At 52.0% G+C, this 15,067-nt stretch overlaps 1 protein-coding gene across 4 annotated transcripts in view; it reads left to right on the top strand.

Moving 5' to 3' along the window:
* The window catches only part of HM13 (histocompatibility minor 13), a 40,700-nt gene that overhangs the window by 8,559 nt on the left and 17,074 nt on the right, over positions 1 to 15,067 (top strand). For all 4 annotated transcript variants that reach the window (XR_005016525.1, XM_036826349.1, XM_036826348.1 and 1 more), the window contains exons 3-7: positions 4,343 to 4,425; positions 10,809 to 10,897; positions 12,560 to 12,645; positions 12,738 to 12,863; positions 13,690 to 13,747. Coding sequence is in view for 3 of the 4 variants with exons in the window: in XM_036826349.1 (XP_036682244.1) it covers positions 4,343 to 4,425; positions 10,809 to 10,897; positions 12,560 to 12,645; positions 12,738 to 12,863; positions 13,690 to 13,747 (442 nt within the window). In the remaining variant the exon portion in view is untranslated. The remainder of the gene's footprint in view (positions 1 to 4,342; positions 4,426 to 10,808; positions 10,898 to 12,559; positions 12,646 to 12,737; positions 12,864 to 13,689; positions 13,748 to 15,067) is intronic.

The raw sequence follows: 15,067 nt of genomic DNA, 5'->3' as shown, positions 1-15,067 counted from the left end.
CCCAACATAGTTTCTTGTGACTCATTCTATTATGCATAGATCTGCATTTATGTAAAAATTTTAAAACAAATATATGTATCGAACATATGGTTCTTACCAGGGAGATATTTTCGTATCAACACAGTCAGAGCTACCTCATTCTTTGTAACAGCTGCTTGTGGTTGTGTTTCGTGGATGTGCCCCTGAGGGGCATTCAGTGGTGGGATGTCCCAGCACTGCTGCCATGAGCATCCTCATGTAAGTATCTTGGCAAGTATATCTGCAGTGGCATCACCAGATCAAACAGCATCTGGAATAGTTGGTGCCAAATCCCTCTGACTGTACCAATTTACATTCCCTCCAACAGTTACAAGTGTGCTGGCTTCACTGTACTCCCACCTACACTGACTAGCATCAGAATTCTTTATTTTTACCCGTCTGTGAGTGAGTCAGAAACATAATTTTTAACGCCTGCTTCCTGTTCCATCACTCCCTCATTATTGGATCAGAACTGCTCTTCTTAATGATTTCAGAATATCCCCACAAGCAGATACACCACGACTGACTTATAGCATCCCCCTCACTTTAAACAGAAAATATCGTTCTGATTTTTACTCTTATAAGTAAGAGTGCATCAAATAACATTAGGTATTCACTGATTTTTTTTTTTTTCCTGGACCTCGGGAGGAGAGGTGAATTTATCACATGCTTTGGTTCACAGCACACTGGCGTCGGCCCGTGCCAGGCCCCCCTCCTTGTTTCCTTCACCACCTTCACCCTGATGCCCATCTCCATTTGCCACCTTCATTTCCCTTCACCAGAGGCACCTGCCCTAATGCGTTTGATTTGTGTCCTTGGATGTGTGTCTTTTTATAAAATATATGGTGTTAATGTATCTGTGTGCATTTAGTGAGAGTCTAGTTTCCATAAGTAGAACTGTGTTCCTTTTCCTCTCCCCTGTGCTCTTGAGATCTCTCTGTGGCTCTGTACACATCTAGCTCATTGCCTCCGACTTGGCTTTTGGCAGATATTTCTCGAGTCTCTGCTGTGCTGAGTGCTAGGAATATACACCCAGGCCTTTGCCTCAGGACCATCTAACATTTTTAGTATTTAGGATTCTCTCCTTAGGCTAGATTCCCCAGAAAGGACTTTCTGGCAGCAGAGGGTGTGAACATTTTTATTTAAGCCTCCGGACGCCTGTTGCTCAGCCTGTCCTCCTCTCCAGGCAGGTAAGCCCCAGCCTGTACCAGAGGACACAGCATACCTCCTCCCAAGTCACCAGAGTGTCCTTGTTGAGATGTCTGAAAGGCAGCTGCCTGGGTAACACGGCCACCAGATCCCTCCCAAACTCCAGACTGACCGCTGGTTGTGGTTTGCTTAACAGTGGCTCTCACTCTGCCCCTTTCCTCCTCCTTTCCTGGTGGGGGCACTGGAGTTTGTTACATTTCTCAAAATCATAAAATTTACCTTATCCCACCTCATTTAAACCTGATTGCTTTGAGGCAGCATATAAAAATTAAATCCAACAGCATAAGAAAAATAATAAAGGAAGAAACTGGCGTAAAGGAGAAAAAATAAAATAGGAAAAGACAGTGAAGATTTGGGTGAGGACCATACCCAGACCCCATGCTCTAAAGTCTAAAGACTTGTACTCTTGCCAGAAGTGCCTCTGACACAGGCGTGACTCTGATTTTCTAGCAGCCAAAGCACAAAGAAAGAGAGACTTGGTGCACAATTCATAGTCCACACAGTCAAGCCGACCAGAAGCTCAAAGGTGTGGCCAGAGAGAAATTTCTCCCCAGGGCCCACGTTGAAAGAACACTGTGTGGGAGGACACCACGTGTTCACGGGTAAGCACGGTCCACACGCCTGTGTGGGTAGGAGCATTCACGTTGCAGCCACTGATGTGCTCGTCCATTCGGTCATTCTACAAACACACACCAGATCCTGTGCTGGGTGCTGGGGACACTGCAGTGAGAAAAACAGCGGGCCCACCCCTGCCCTCAAGGAGCTTCCTGTTAAGTGGTGGAGACAGACACCAGTCAAGCAGTCACACAGATAAATGTGAAGTGACAGTCCTAGAAAGTGGTGTGAAGGCAAGGTCTGTGGCACCAGAAGAGCACAGAAGAATCTGCTCCTGCCCGAGCCCCCATCTCAGACAACAGCACCTCATCCACCTCACTGCTCAGCCGAAAACCCTAGAAGGGCTCCTCCCTCCTCAGCACGCAGCCCTCGGCACAACCCACTTCTCTAGTCCAGAGCTGATCGGGGATCCGACCCCGGCTCATCACATCCCTCCTACCCCCCAGCCCAGGACACCATCCTCCTGGATGCAGCTTACTCCTCGCTGGGCTGTCGGCCTTGACTTTTGCCCTGTGGAGTCTGCCTTCCACACAGCAACAGAGGGATCCTCTCAGGCCGTCAGATCAGGTCACAGCCTTGCCCTCAGCCCTGCAGTACCGGCCTGTCTTACCCAGACGAAGCTAAAGCCTTTTTCACGGTCCATCTCCCTCCTACCTTCCCAGCCTCGTCTCCTGACACTCTCCTTCCTACCTTGGCTCCTGGCCACAGGCCCTCACCGTCCCCTGCACACATGAACGCATGCCCACCTCAGGACCTTTGTACTCACCCTTCCCTCCACCTCAAAGGCTCTTCCCCCAGGTATCACAGCCGCTCCCTTACTTCGTTAAGGGCTCTACTCCTAAATGAAGTCAGTGTCGGAGGCTTTCCCAGGCCACCTGTCTGATGGCCACCCCCCCGCCTCCTTGCACTGCTTTGCTTTGCTTCTTAGCGCCCACCTCCACTGGACAGTGTACTGCATGTTCATCTCTTGAGATTCTCCCTCACTGGCACGTGAACTCCATGAGAGCAGGGACTTTTCTGCCTATTCCAGTGCTGAGCACGACGCACTGCACGTAGCAGACAGTCGGTAAACGTGAGCTGAATTAACGGAGGTCACGTCAAGGAAAACTGCTTGGAAGCCTGGGTGAGGAGAGGAGAGCGTCCTGGGCAGCAGAGAGGCATGTACATGGGCTGCCCCTGGGTGGGAATGTGGCACAACAAGGCCAGTGTGGCCGCAGCACGGAGAACGAGAAGGAGCGGCTGAGGAGGCCTGCGGTGGTCACCATGAGAGCATGAGAGACCAAGGGGAGGATGTGGGCCTTGAGCTCGTGGGAGCACAGGAAAGCTGCTGAGAGGCGTTAAGCAGCGGATCGAGGGGATCAGACAGAGGTTTAAACAGGTCCCTACCTGAGAGTGGCCAGTGGCCCCAGACCCCACACCACAGCACATTATTCCCTCCCAGTTAGAAAGCCTCACGATAACAAATTAGAAGACGATGCAGGGCTTCCCTGGTGGCGCAGTGGTTAAGAATCTGCCTGCCAAAAAAAAAAAAAAAAAGAATCTGCCTGCCAATGCAGGGGACACAGGTCTGAGCCCTGGTCCAGGAAGATCCCACATGCCGCGGAGCAGCTGAGCCCGTGTGCCACAGCTACTGAGCCTGCGCTCTAGAGCCCGTGAGCCACAACTGCTGAGCCCGTGTGCCACAACTGCTGAGCCCGTGTGCCACAACTACTGAAGCCCGCGCACCTAGAGCCCGTGCTCCACAAGAGAAGCCACCGCAATGAGAAGCCCGCGCACCGCGACGAAGAGTAGCCCCCACTCGCCGCAACTAGAGAAAGCCCATGCGCAGCAACAAAGACCCAACACAGCCAAAAATAAATAAATTTATGAAAAAAAAGACAGTGCAGCAACCATGGAGCCATGTGGCACAGCCTGCCTGAAGTCCAGAATTAACAACGTGTGACCACTGGCTTTAGCCCTGTGAGAGACAGCATTCCTTGGGTTCACCTAAGCACAGGACCAAGAAGCAGCTGTGAGGGCCTGCCGTCAGAGCTTCAGCATCACTGTGGGAGGGGTCGTCCAGAAGAGCATGGAGAATGGAGCAGGGTGCAGATGACTCATAACTGGGTGGCCGCTGTAGGGGGCTCCCTAGATTTCTGAGCAGAGAGAAGGAAGCTTGGAAGAGTGCATTCTGAGGTTCAGACCGCTCTCTTGGGACTCTGAACTTCAGACTCCCCTCCCCCATGCAGGACCCTCGACACGCACACAATACTGCCTGTCTGCAAATGATGGAGCCACGAAGCGCAAACCTACAGACTCCTTTGGGAGGTGCATCTGAGGGCTTGAAGTTCCTTCCCTTTTTCCCGTTACCATAGAAACTAGAAGCCCCCCCCCCCACCCAGTACCATTTGAGAGTCTTTCTGACACCATTCCCCAACTCCAGAAGAGAAGCGTGGACTCTGGTTTTCTCATAGCCACTGGCAACCCTGACTTCCTGTTTCTCTTTGTATTTCTGCCTCAGATATTCTCCCAGGAGTACATCAACCTCTTGCTGTCCATGTATTTCTTCGTGCTGGGAATCCTGGCCCTGTCCCACACCATCAGGTCAGAAGGCATCTCTGCGACATTTGAAGCAGCTTTCTCAAGAGCAAGTACAGGGTCTCGGATGAGAACATGACCTTTGGCGTCATTCAGAGCCAGGTTTGAATCCTGGCTGTAAAATCCAAGGGAATCTTTCCCCTGTGTTATACCGTGGGTGACCTAGAACAAGAACCATAACCTCTCTGGGCCACAGTTTCTTTACAAGGAATGGTAAGAATATCCAGTGGGTATTTCCCACCACGGTTGTTGGGAAAGTTATTTGTGAACAGTAATGTCATGATAGTTGTCACAGTACTGAGAAGAGTGATGCCAGTGCCACCTGCAAGGTGTCGTAGTTGCTGCACACGCACTAAGCTGGCCTCTCACACGTGGTCTCAGCTCATAAGAGAGCGAGGCAGTATCGAGAGAAGTTAGGAGCACAGGCTCTGGAATTTCACTATCTGACTTTGAATCCAGACTCTGCCACTTAATAGCCCTGTGACTTTGGGCAGTTTACTTAATCTCTCTGGGCTCAATTTCCTCACCTGAACGTGAAGAAAACTGATAGTACCTTCCTTATGGGTCATGTGGAAAGCTTTTAGCACAGTATCTGGCACTCAGTGTGTTCAGTAAGTGTTAGCCGTTGTTATTATTATTATTACTATTATTACCTGTTACATTCAGAAACTGAAGCTCAGAGAGGTTAAGAAATTTGCTAGGACAACACAGCTGATAAGCAGCAGAGCCAAGATTCAAACCTAAGTTTCTGTGGCCCCAGAGCCCATCCTCTTTTCACTGCCACCCTGCTCAGATTGCCACATGCTGTTTCAGTTCAGTGGGGATGAAGGGTCTAAGCCACTGGTCCTCAGGTGGGGCTGCTTACCAAATGGGAGTTGTGCCCCCAGCACACCCCCTCACTGTGACTACAAAAGCATCCCAATCTATTTCCATCTGGTCCCTTGAGGAGGTACAGCCTCAGGCTGAGAACCACAGAGGAGGTCAGCAGACCAGGAAAAGTTCCCAGAAGACAGGAACACAACTTGAACTCAACTCCGAAGGGTAGGAAACCCGGAAGAGGGTGTAGGAGGGAGATACCAGGCCAGGAGCTGGAAGGTCTGTGCACATTGACAGCGCAGGTGGGATCTTCCCAGAACAGTCAGAGAGAAAGAGCAGGATCCTCGCGGAAGCCTGGAGAGCCAGGGGGAGTTTGGCCTCGTTCCTCTGAGCAGGACCCTGGAAGTCAGGAGCATAGGCTCAAAAGGCACATGGCCCTGGAACCAAGGCCTGGCTCTGTTATTTATGCAAGTTACTCAAGCTCTCCTAGCATCAGTTTCTTCACCTATAAAATGCAGATGCTGCAAGTACCTCCTTGTAGGGGCGTGGGAAGGATCAAGTGAGCACGTCTGTGACGTGCCCAGAGCAAGTGCCAAGCGCACTGAGAGTGAGCGGCTGGCCCGAATTCACACAGCTGGGACTGAGTTCCGTGTTGTCTTCAACTACACCTGCCTTCACCCACAAGGCCTTGTTCTAGCGCCCCCTCTCCCGCCAACCCCGCCATCCTTTTAGGGTGAAAACCCAGAGAGCCTGACTGACTGGGACCCAGCAAGATAGTGGCAGACCCAGTCACCCTTCCTCAAAGGACAGACCTCTCCTTTCCTGGTGGCCCGGTGTGGGAGCAGTCACTTCCCATGCTGGTTTGGATCCCCCCCAATTCTAGCCCATCTCCCCCCACCCCCCAGCATCTGCAAGAGCCGTGAGACCCCAGTCCTCCCCACAGCCCAGCCACCACCTCAAGAGTGCAAGAATCCAATATATTTTGTTCGGCCATGTGCTGAGGAGCTGATTATTTCACTTTTTCTCAACAATCCTACAATCAATACGAGCAGAGTATTTTGAGCCTGTGTCATTTTGACACCAGAGACCTTTTTTTCCCTTTTAGAATAGTAACTGAGGAACATTGTCCCAAATTTCTCATGGATTAACCAAGAAACAGTTGTCTGTCTTTTAACCAATTCATAATTTTTACTGTTAGAAACTATCAAAGAAAGTAGAACCAAAGCAACTAAAACTGCACATGGTAAAATTTGTTAGTGACTAAAACTTGACAGAAGAATCATTTTCTTGATAAGATTTAGAGCACACAGTTTGACCTGGGAAGATTAGACCTTATGAAAATAATGGGTGGCCATGGGCATAAAGGGTACTCACCATTCAGGGTCCGAGCTATCCTCTGAAAAAAATGGATACGGGCTGAAAGCTGGGATGAAAGAAATCATTACTGTAAAATGCACATGGAAAAGAACTGAATCAGATGAAAATAATTTTAGTAGAAAAGGGGAAGGGCATAGTTTAATCATGCTATTTAGGTAGTTGATCTAAGAATTAAATTTACTTTTCTTCAATCAAATTGAATTTTCTTAAATATTTTCTCAAAGAAGTCTACAGTGTTGTTAGAATTTTGATGAATTGTTCATATGTATCCACAAACTCAGTCAGACCTGCCTCAGGATCCAAACAAGGTCTAAAGATTCAAGACAGGAAAACTGAGGCTCAGAGAGCTTCGTAGCTGCTAGGAGCAGAGTGAGGTTTTGAGCCCAGGTCTGTCTAACTCCACGGCCAGGTATTCTTTCCGGTCTGGCAAAAGTGAAGGGGAGAGAGAACTTAAAGACAGGGGCCTGGGCACCCTCTCTGGTGGGGCTGTGGTCTCCGGAGGACTGGCAGAGGAGAGGCCTGCTGAGAGGCCGTAGAAGCTGAGCCCGGAGCTGGGTAGCCCAGGCAGAGACGCTCATGGGATTCCTTCCACTTCCCCTGGCCGCCTCAAGCCTCCCTGGAAAGATAGCACAGCTTGAGGTTTTGGAGGAAGGCAAGGGCTCACAGCCTGCCTTCACCTTGTACGGTCACCAAGACTCAAGCCCGTGCCAATATCCTTCCTCCCAAGGGAACCACAGCTTATTTTTATCACCTCTGAGTTCATATCCCACCCAGATGACCTTTAGACGAAAAGGTTCATAAGACCAAACTCTGCCACCCCAGGGGGGCGAGGCCACATCACCTGTTTCACTGACCCTTGCCTTCACCCCCAGGGGAGAAGGGCACCAGGATGTGGTTTCCCAGCAGGAAGCAGTGACCTTTAGGCTTGGCATGAGCCATTGAGGGCCAGAAGGAGTCTCTGCCTGCTGCAAAAGCCCGCATTCAGAGGTGTTCCACAGGCATTTGCTAGCTGCCTCCCAGGCCCTAAGCCTGGCATGAGTGTAGTGAAGGCAATAAGTCGGGACCCCTGCCCTCAACGCAGGCTCACACCGGCCAGGTTGCTTGACTCTTACCATGTGTTACCCAGCAGCCCCTCTTTTCTCGAGATAACAAAGACATCAGTCTAGAGACTTCCTACTTGGAGTTGAAGCTGCAGTTAAGCTTACAGGGTGCCAAGCATTCATATAATCCTCTTAATATCCCTATAGAAAGATATTGTTATAGTGTTCCAAATGAGGAAACAGTTGCACAGAACAGTTAAGTAACTTTGCCAAGGTCACACAGCTCAGTGGCAGGGCCAGGTGTTGAACCCAGGAAGCCTGGCTCCAGAGTCCATACTCTTAACCACTGCATTCTGCTGGTTGAGCTCCTAAGGCAGATGCCAGGCTAGAGTGAAGGGCTTAGCACCTCAGGCCTTCTCTCTGCCTCTGCACACACCCTCTGGCTTCAGACTCCCTAAAAGTGATTCAGCAAACTGAGCTGAAAGTAGCTTCCAGCCTCATCCATCCCAGCTGCTGCCTCCCACCTGCTCAGAGCCCATTTGTAGAAACCCACTCCCAATTGCATCCTTGTTTTGACCATGTCTCCACATAATCATGAAGCCCTCTCATCATTCACGCCACAGCCCTGCAGACTGGGAGGGATTGGCTGTTGGACAAGTGGGGAAACTGAGGCCCAGAGATGGTTCTTAATCCATATTTTCTTCCTCCAAGCCCCAGGGTCTTGGACAGCTCCCTTTTCCCTGCCTTTACCACTGTGCCCTGGGTACCACTCGGCCTGGGTCCATTTTCCTACAGCTGGGAGCACCATTCTGGATTTGCCTACCCCATCAGTCGTTGTCGGTCTGATCTGGTGTTGCCAAATGCTTTCGAGCTCAGGCTCTGGACAAGTGCCAGTGATGATGGACACTCACAGTTCTTATGACCCCTGTTGAGGATCCAGTGCTGGGCTAAACTTCTCCCCAGCTTCTCTCCTACCTTTACAGCAACCCTTTGAGTCAGGTGGTATTATCCCCACATACAACCAAGGAGACTGAGCCACTAAAGTGGCTCGCCCAGGGCCTCACGTGGCAGAGCACGTGTCGGGGCTGGGCCCCCCAAGCTTGTGTCCACTCCACGATGCTGCCGCACCAGGCTGAGCAGAAGCCCCTGGTTTTCTGTTCCTGCTCTGAAGGTGACCCGGAAAAGAAAGTCTCTGCTCCCTGCCTGGCCAGGAAGTGGACCATGCTGAGTAATCAGAGAGAATGCTTCCAGAGGCGAGGCCAAGCCCACCGTGAGCAACAGGGGCCTCACGGAAGGAGTGAATGAGGTTGCCCCCACCCAGGGGGCTGTGATTCATCTAGCTGATCGAGTCCGGCTGAGTTTGTAAAAATCCCAGACCTAACAGGTCATGGAGTGGGGTGTCCATCAGGTCATCTGCCTTAATAGGTCTGGAAGAGAGTCCAGGAATATGCATTCTTTTTTTTCCCCAAATTTAATTCCTTTTAGTTGGATTACAAAGCTGACACCATGCTTATTATTGAAATAAGAGGTGCAGGTAACAGTAATTCACATTATACTGTTTATGCTTTGTCTGTGTTGGCATAGTTTATATAATATTTAAGGGATCACCTAGAAGGAATTGCCTCATGTCAACATAGCTAAGTGTTCTGGGAAACTGAAAATTAAAGGAAATAGTTAAAACAAATCCCCTCAAACCAGAATAGTGTACTTTATAGTCAACTCCGGCTGGCTCTGGGTCTACTAAGCGCTAGAGAGAGAGAGGAGGGTGCTAGATTTTTATGGGGTTTAAAAAACATTAAAATAGTTTAACAGGCTACCTTTGAAAGAGTGATTGGATGGACATTTTAATGGAAAGTCTCTAATAGCCTCAAAATGCAAAGGAACACTGCAGCTTTGATTTGCCACATTGAACACATCTGAATGGCTTTGGGAATAAACAGAGACTTCTGAGGAATTGGGACAAGGGGTTTATCTTTCCGTTCCTAGAGTCAAAAGCAGAATTCATGGGACTTCCCTGGTGGCGCAGTGGTTAAGAGTCCACCTGCCAATGCAGGGGACACGGGTTTGAGCCCTGGTCCTGGAAGATCCCACATGCCGCGGAGCAACTAAGCCCGTGCGCCACAACTACTGAGCCTGCGCTCCAGAGCCCGCGAGCCACAACTACTGAGCCTGGGTGCCACAGCTACTGAAGCCTGCATGCCTAGAGCCTGTGCTCCACAGCAAGAGAAGCCACTGCAACAAGAAGCCCACGCACCGCGACAAAGAGTAGCCCCGACTTGTCGCAACTAGAGAAAAAGCCCACGCACAGCAACCAAGACCCAACACGGCCAAAAATAAATAAATAAATGAATTTATTTAAAAAAAAAACAACAAACCAGAATTCATGCCTCCTCACCCATCTACCTCTCTACCTCCAGCCCAGGAGAGAGGGCTGCAGATCTCCTTTCCCTCTGTGGGCCTGGCCATGGTTGCTGCATCCTCTGCTTTACTCTGGACCAGGCCAGGTCAGCTGCCTTTGGCTGGGCGGGAGCCGGCAAGGAGAAAGTGGTTTATCTAGGACCATCTGAGGTTAATGAGCCCCTCTCGGCTGCTAGCCTTCCAGCCTCCTAAGCAGTATGGGGCCCAGGCATGCTGACCCTCTAAGGAGTCAGATCTCACCCCAGGCTGCTGGTTGGCACCTCATTTCAGCTCTGCCATCTGCCTAGACTCAGTGGGTCTCCTTCAAGAATGAGGACTTGCCCTACTCAGGCTTGAGCCAGAATATGCATTCTTGACAAGGGACTCTGATACAGATGGTACATAAACTAGACTTTGGAATCCATTGCTCTCCTAAAAACTGTGTTTTATGTGAAAGTCTGCCTCTGCTTTGTGTTTCTTCGGTGATAACTAGGAGGCAGTATGGAAGCACTAGGAATCCAGAGACCTACGTTCAGGTCTCAGCTCAGATATTGACTTCCTATGTGACCTCGGCAGTCACTTGCCCTCTGAGGGCCTCTGTTTCCACATCTGTACAATGGGCACAATAACACCTACCTCTCAGGGCAGCTGTGAGGCTGTTGGGAGATAACAGTTTGTAAACAGATGCATGGGGGCTGGCATCAGTGACTGTTGCCCATGGGGGCTCTGTTTGCCAACCTGCTTTGTCTTTCCTTCCAGCCCCTTCATGAATAAGTTTTTTCCAGCCAACTTCCCAAATCGACAGTACCAGCTGCTCTTCACCCAGGGCTCTGGGGAGAACAAGGAAGGTGAGTGCTGCCCACTTTCCCCTGCCTTGGGTGTCTTCCCCCACCCCCGCCTTCGTCTCTCCAATACTGGGACTCCCCGGTACAGCGAGTGATGGAAAAAGTGGGCTCTGGGGTCACATCCCAGCTCTGCCGCTGGGTGCACACCGTTACCTCTCTGAGCCTTGAGTGGTTTTGTTGGGGTTTTTTTGTTTTTGTTTTTTTTTCATCTGTAAAATGAACATCATTATCTAGTACCTCCCTTATAGATAGGCATGTTGTTAGGACTGTGAGTAAGTGATGAGTGGAAAGCATTCAGCACACCGCCTGACTCATAGTAAACAGTAAACAGTTGGCTCTCGTGGCTATTTTTATCATGTCAATTTTTAGTGTGATTATTCCCCACCTAAGATTTGAAAGGGGAGTTCCGTGGCTTTCGAAAAAATGAAATCCGTAGGGAATTGAGGAAAACCTGGGTCACGTGGGTTAGTTAGGTTGTGGGTTCTACTGCTGTGACAGGGTTATCAACGGCTTGGCCAGATGGAAGGTATTTCTCTCTTGTGTCAAAGTCTGAGCTTGTGAATGTCACACTTGTGAATGTGCCTAGCATGTTCTGCCTTGTCCCTGGAGAGCAGCGATTTTACATGCAGATCCTGGAGAGCAGGATTCCTTTGTGCATTTCTAGGCATCTGTGCCCAGTCAGTGACTCTTGAGTTTTTTCACCTGTTTTGTGCTCTGCCACACTCGGGGGCCCGCGGGTCCAGAATAGCGCACCGTTGCTCCACGGGCCGTCCCGAAGGAAGGAGAGACAACTGTATCACGGGTCCATTTAGCTAAAGGGAAGCTAGAAAATGTGGCCGAGAGCTAGTTGGCCTTGTGTCCAGTTGAAAATCATCAGGGTATTGTTAGCTCAAAGGAGAGAACAACAACTGGGGCCAACCAGCAGTCTGCTACAGTCTGGAATCTGAAAGGAAATGCTGTGCTCTGTGACCCTGGGCAAGATCCACCGCCTCTCTGGGCTTCCTTAGTAGGACACTTGGAGGTGGTGGAGAAGGGGTCTAACATCAGGACGTCTGCCACAGGCTCCCCACCAGAGCAGCCTGGGGGCCTCCCGCCTGCTGCTTCTCCAGGCCTCCCTCTCTTACCTTCCTCCTCCTGTGCTGCTGACACAGCGCTGCCAGCAAGCTTCTTGATTCCTTTGGTGGCACAGTAGAAAGATTCCTGAATGAACTGGGACCTTGCAAAAGCCTTGGGCTCGGTGCAGTCAGCACTGACTGAGCCCCCGCTGTGTGCAGGCTCCACGCTGAGCGCTGTGTGAGGGCCGTCCCACTCGCTCCCCACAGCAGTCCTGCCAGGGAGGTGCTGTGATCCCCTTTTTACAGATGAGGAAACCGAAGCTCAGAGAGGGAACTTCCTCCCCCGAGGTCGCCCGGCTACAAGCGCAGAGCCCGTGCTTCCAGCACCACGAACCACCTCCCACTGACCCTGTGTCAGGCCTGGGTTCTCTCTGGGCCTCCATTCCCTCCTCTAGGAAATTGGAGGGGCTGGTGGGGGGGCTCTAGTGAGCACCCCCACCCTGTGGATCTCTGACAGAGCCCACAGCCATGCCCTCCTCCGTCCAGGGGCTGACAGGTGGGAGGGGCAGCCCCGCCCCGGGGAGTGGACTTACCCGGCCTCTCTGCCCAGAGATCATCAATTATGAGTTTGACACCAAGGACCTGGTGTGCCTGGGCCTGAGCAGCATCGTTGGCGTCTGGTACCTGCTGAGGAAGGTAAGTAGCCAGGGCCCGGGGCAGTGTTGGGGGAAGCGCCTGAGGGGCAGCTTGGGGGCGGGAGAGCTGGTCTCACTCACATCTTTCCCCAGCACTGGATTGCCAACAACCTCTTCGGCCTGGCCTTTTCCCTTAACGGGGTGGAGCTCCTGCACCTGAACAACGTCAGCACCGGCTGCATCCTGCTGGGCGGGCTCTTCATCTACGATATCTTCTGGGTGAGTTGGGCAGGGATGCAAAGGATGTCTGGCTACCGGGCCCCCTCGCCTCCTCCTCCCCTGTCTCTGGCCCAAGCAGCGGTCGTCTGATAGAGGGAAGCTGCCCTGACCTGGAGGTAAGACCACAGAGCAGGTCCTTTCTGGGCCCAGTGCCCTCAGCTGTGGAAAGGATGAGAGAGCAGGGTCCGCACTTGCTGAGAGCCCACCCTATGCCCAGTGCCTTCCAGCCGCCCTCTCTTCCTCATGGTGGCCCCAGCAGGGGTATTGCTTATCCTGTGTCTCTCCGGCAAGCGAGCTGAGGCTCAGAGACGTTGAGGCAGGTGTGGTTAAAGCAGATGAGTGGACACTGGTGAGCAAGGCACCGACTGAGGACGTAGGCTGCGTGCCAGCCCTGGGCCAAGAGACCTGCCACACTCACTCTGAGGGGCCCCGCTGAGGGATCGAGGGCAGCCTGACTCAGGCACCCTTTCCCTGGCCTCAGGCAGCCTCTTCTCCCCTTAAGTGTGTGGTGCTGGAGGACTTTCTCTCTTGGGAGGGGCAGACCCCTGAACTAACATAGGATGCCTGGCCGGGGCCATCAGAGGCCCTTTACCAACTCCTTGGAATTGCCCCTCGTTGCTACCTAGAGCAAGGAGCCCCGTGAAGTGTCCACATGGCCAGTGTCAGGGGCCACCTCATCTCAACTTCACATCTGCTCTGGAGCCCTTCCTGGCTCCCTGCCCCTTTCCCGCCCGTCTCAGGCAGCAGCACATTGAGAAGCCCAAGCACAGCCATTCCTTCCCACCCAGCCCTCACCTCCCTCCAGACTCCTCTCTTCTCCTTCTAGGTATTTGGCACCAATGTGATGGTGACAGTGGCCAAGTCCTTTGAGGCACCAATAAAATGTAAGTGACCACCCCACCATGGGGAGCCCGTCTGCCCCCACCCTGGTGGCCCATCCCCTCGTGGTCCCTGTTTTGGTCCGTACCCTCCCTTAGCTCTTCCTCCTCCAAGCTCCCCTGTGTCTCCAGCCTGGTTTCCTTCTCCCCTTTGATTCGTCCACTGTGTTCCTGCACAGCCATCCTCCTCCCAGGCCCTGGCCTCCGGCCGTCTGGTCACAGTGCATGGCGCTGTGGGACGAGCTGGAATGGGGGCGAGCACAGAGAGGGGTGTCTAACGCAGCCTGTGCAGGGCAGGCAGGGGCCTCCAAAGGAGGAGACCCCCCACCCCAAGACCTGGAGCCCCCTCCCTGGATCCCTTTGGCACATAAATATCAGGTGCTGTCTGCCCCACGCCTCTCACACTGCCCTGATTTTGTTCTTCAGTGTATCCATTGTTATAAATATTAGAAAGCCCACCTACAAGCATCTGTACAGAATGTGGAGACTTCCTTGGCGGTCCAATGGTTAAGACTCCGTGCTTCCACTGCAGGGGAAGCGGGTTCAATCCCTGGTCAGGGAACTAAGATCCTGCATGCCGTGCTGCGTGGCAAAAAAAAAAAAAAAAAGTGGAAATGTTATTTCGCACTGCAGCAAGCCCAGTGGCAGAGCATCTAGAGTTGGGTTTCTGACCCTCAGTGGCGTTGCCAAGAGCCAAGGTCACCTCAGCCCTCCACCCCACCATTCTCAACATGTTCAGGGGCAGAAAGGGGGAACTTTATGTCTCTCTTTCATCAGAGAGGGATGTTTTTCCCCAAATCCCCCCGTAGCCTCTCTCATATTTCACTGGCCAGAATTGGGTCACAGGCCCGATTCTGTCATTCATCATCAAGGGGGATGGGAAAAGCATGATGAGCTTGGAGTTTAAGCCTTAGACTAATCAAGAATCACCTCCTGGCATCACAAGACCCAAAGAGGAGGAACGGAATCAGTCAGACATGATGGAAGGAAGCAGGGGGATCCTGTCAGGAAGACATCACAGCTCCACGAGGAGTGCTGCTTGGGCAGCGGGCAGATGGGGCGGAGTCAGCCCCAAGAGTCAAGAAATGGCTGTCCTCCTCACGGTCTGACTCTGCCCTGATGCACACAGGTCCTCTCTGTGAGCTGGAGGGAGGTTGGTGGCCACTCGTTGTTCCTAGCTGCTGCAGTCGCAGCTCAGCGACCCTAGAGGAAAACAAGTTTCTCCCAGCTTTGGCTTGGATGAACCCATGGAGCCTGGCCTGGCCGGTGAGCTAGGCGTTCCAGCTGGGAGTGGTGGAAAGGCCAGGGTCACTGCCCTCTCCAGTG

Source organism: Balaenoptera musculus, chromosome 15 (assembly GCF_009873245.2).
Source record: "Balaenoptera musculus isolate JJ_BM4_2016_0621 chromosome 15, mBalMus1.pri.v3, whole genome shotgun sequence".
In the NCBI taxonomy this organism is placed as follows: Eukaryota; Metazoa; Chordata; class Mammalia; order Artiodactyla; family Balaenopteridae; genus Balaenoptera; species Balaenoptera musculus.
This window is presented reverse-complemented; position numbering and strand designations above follow the sequence as displayed.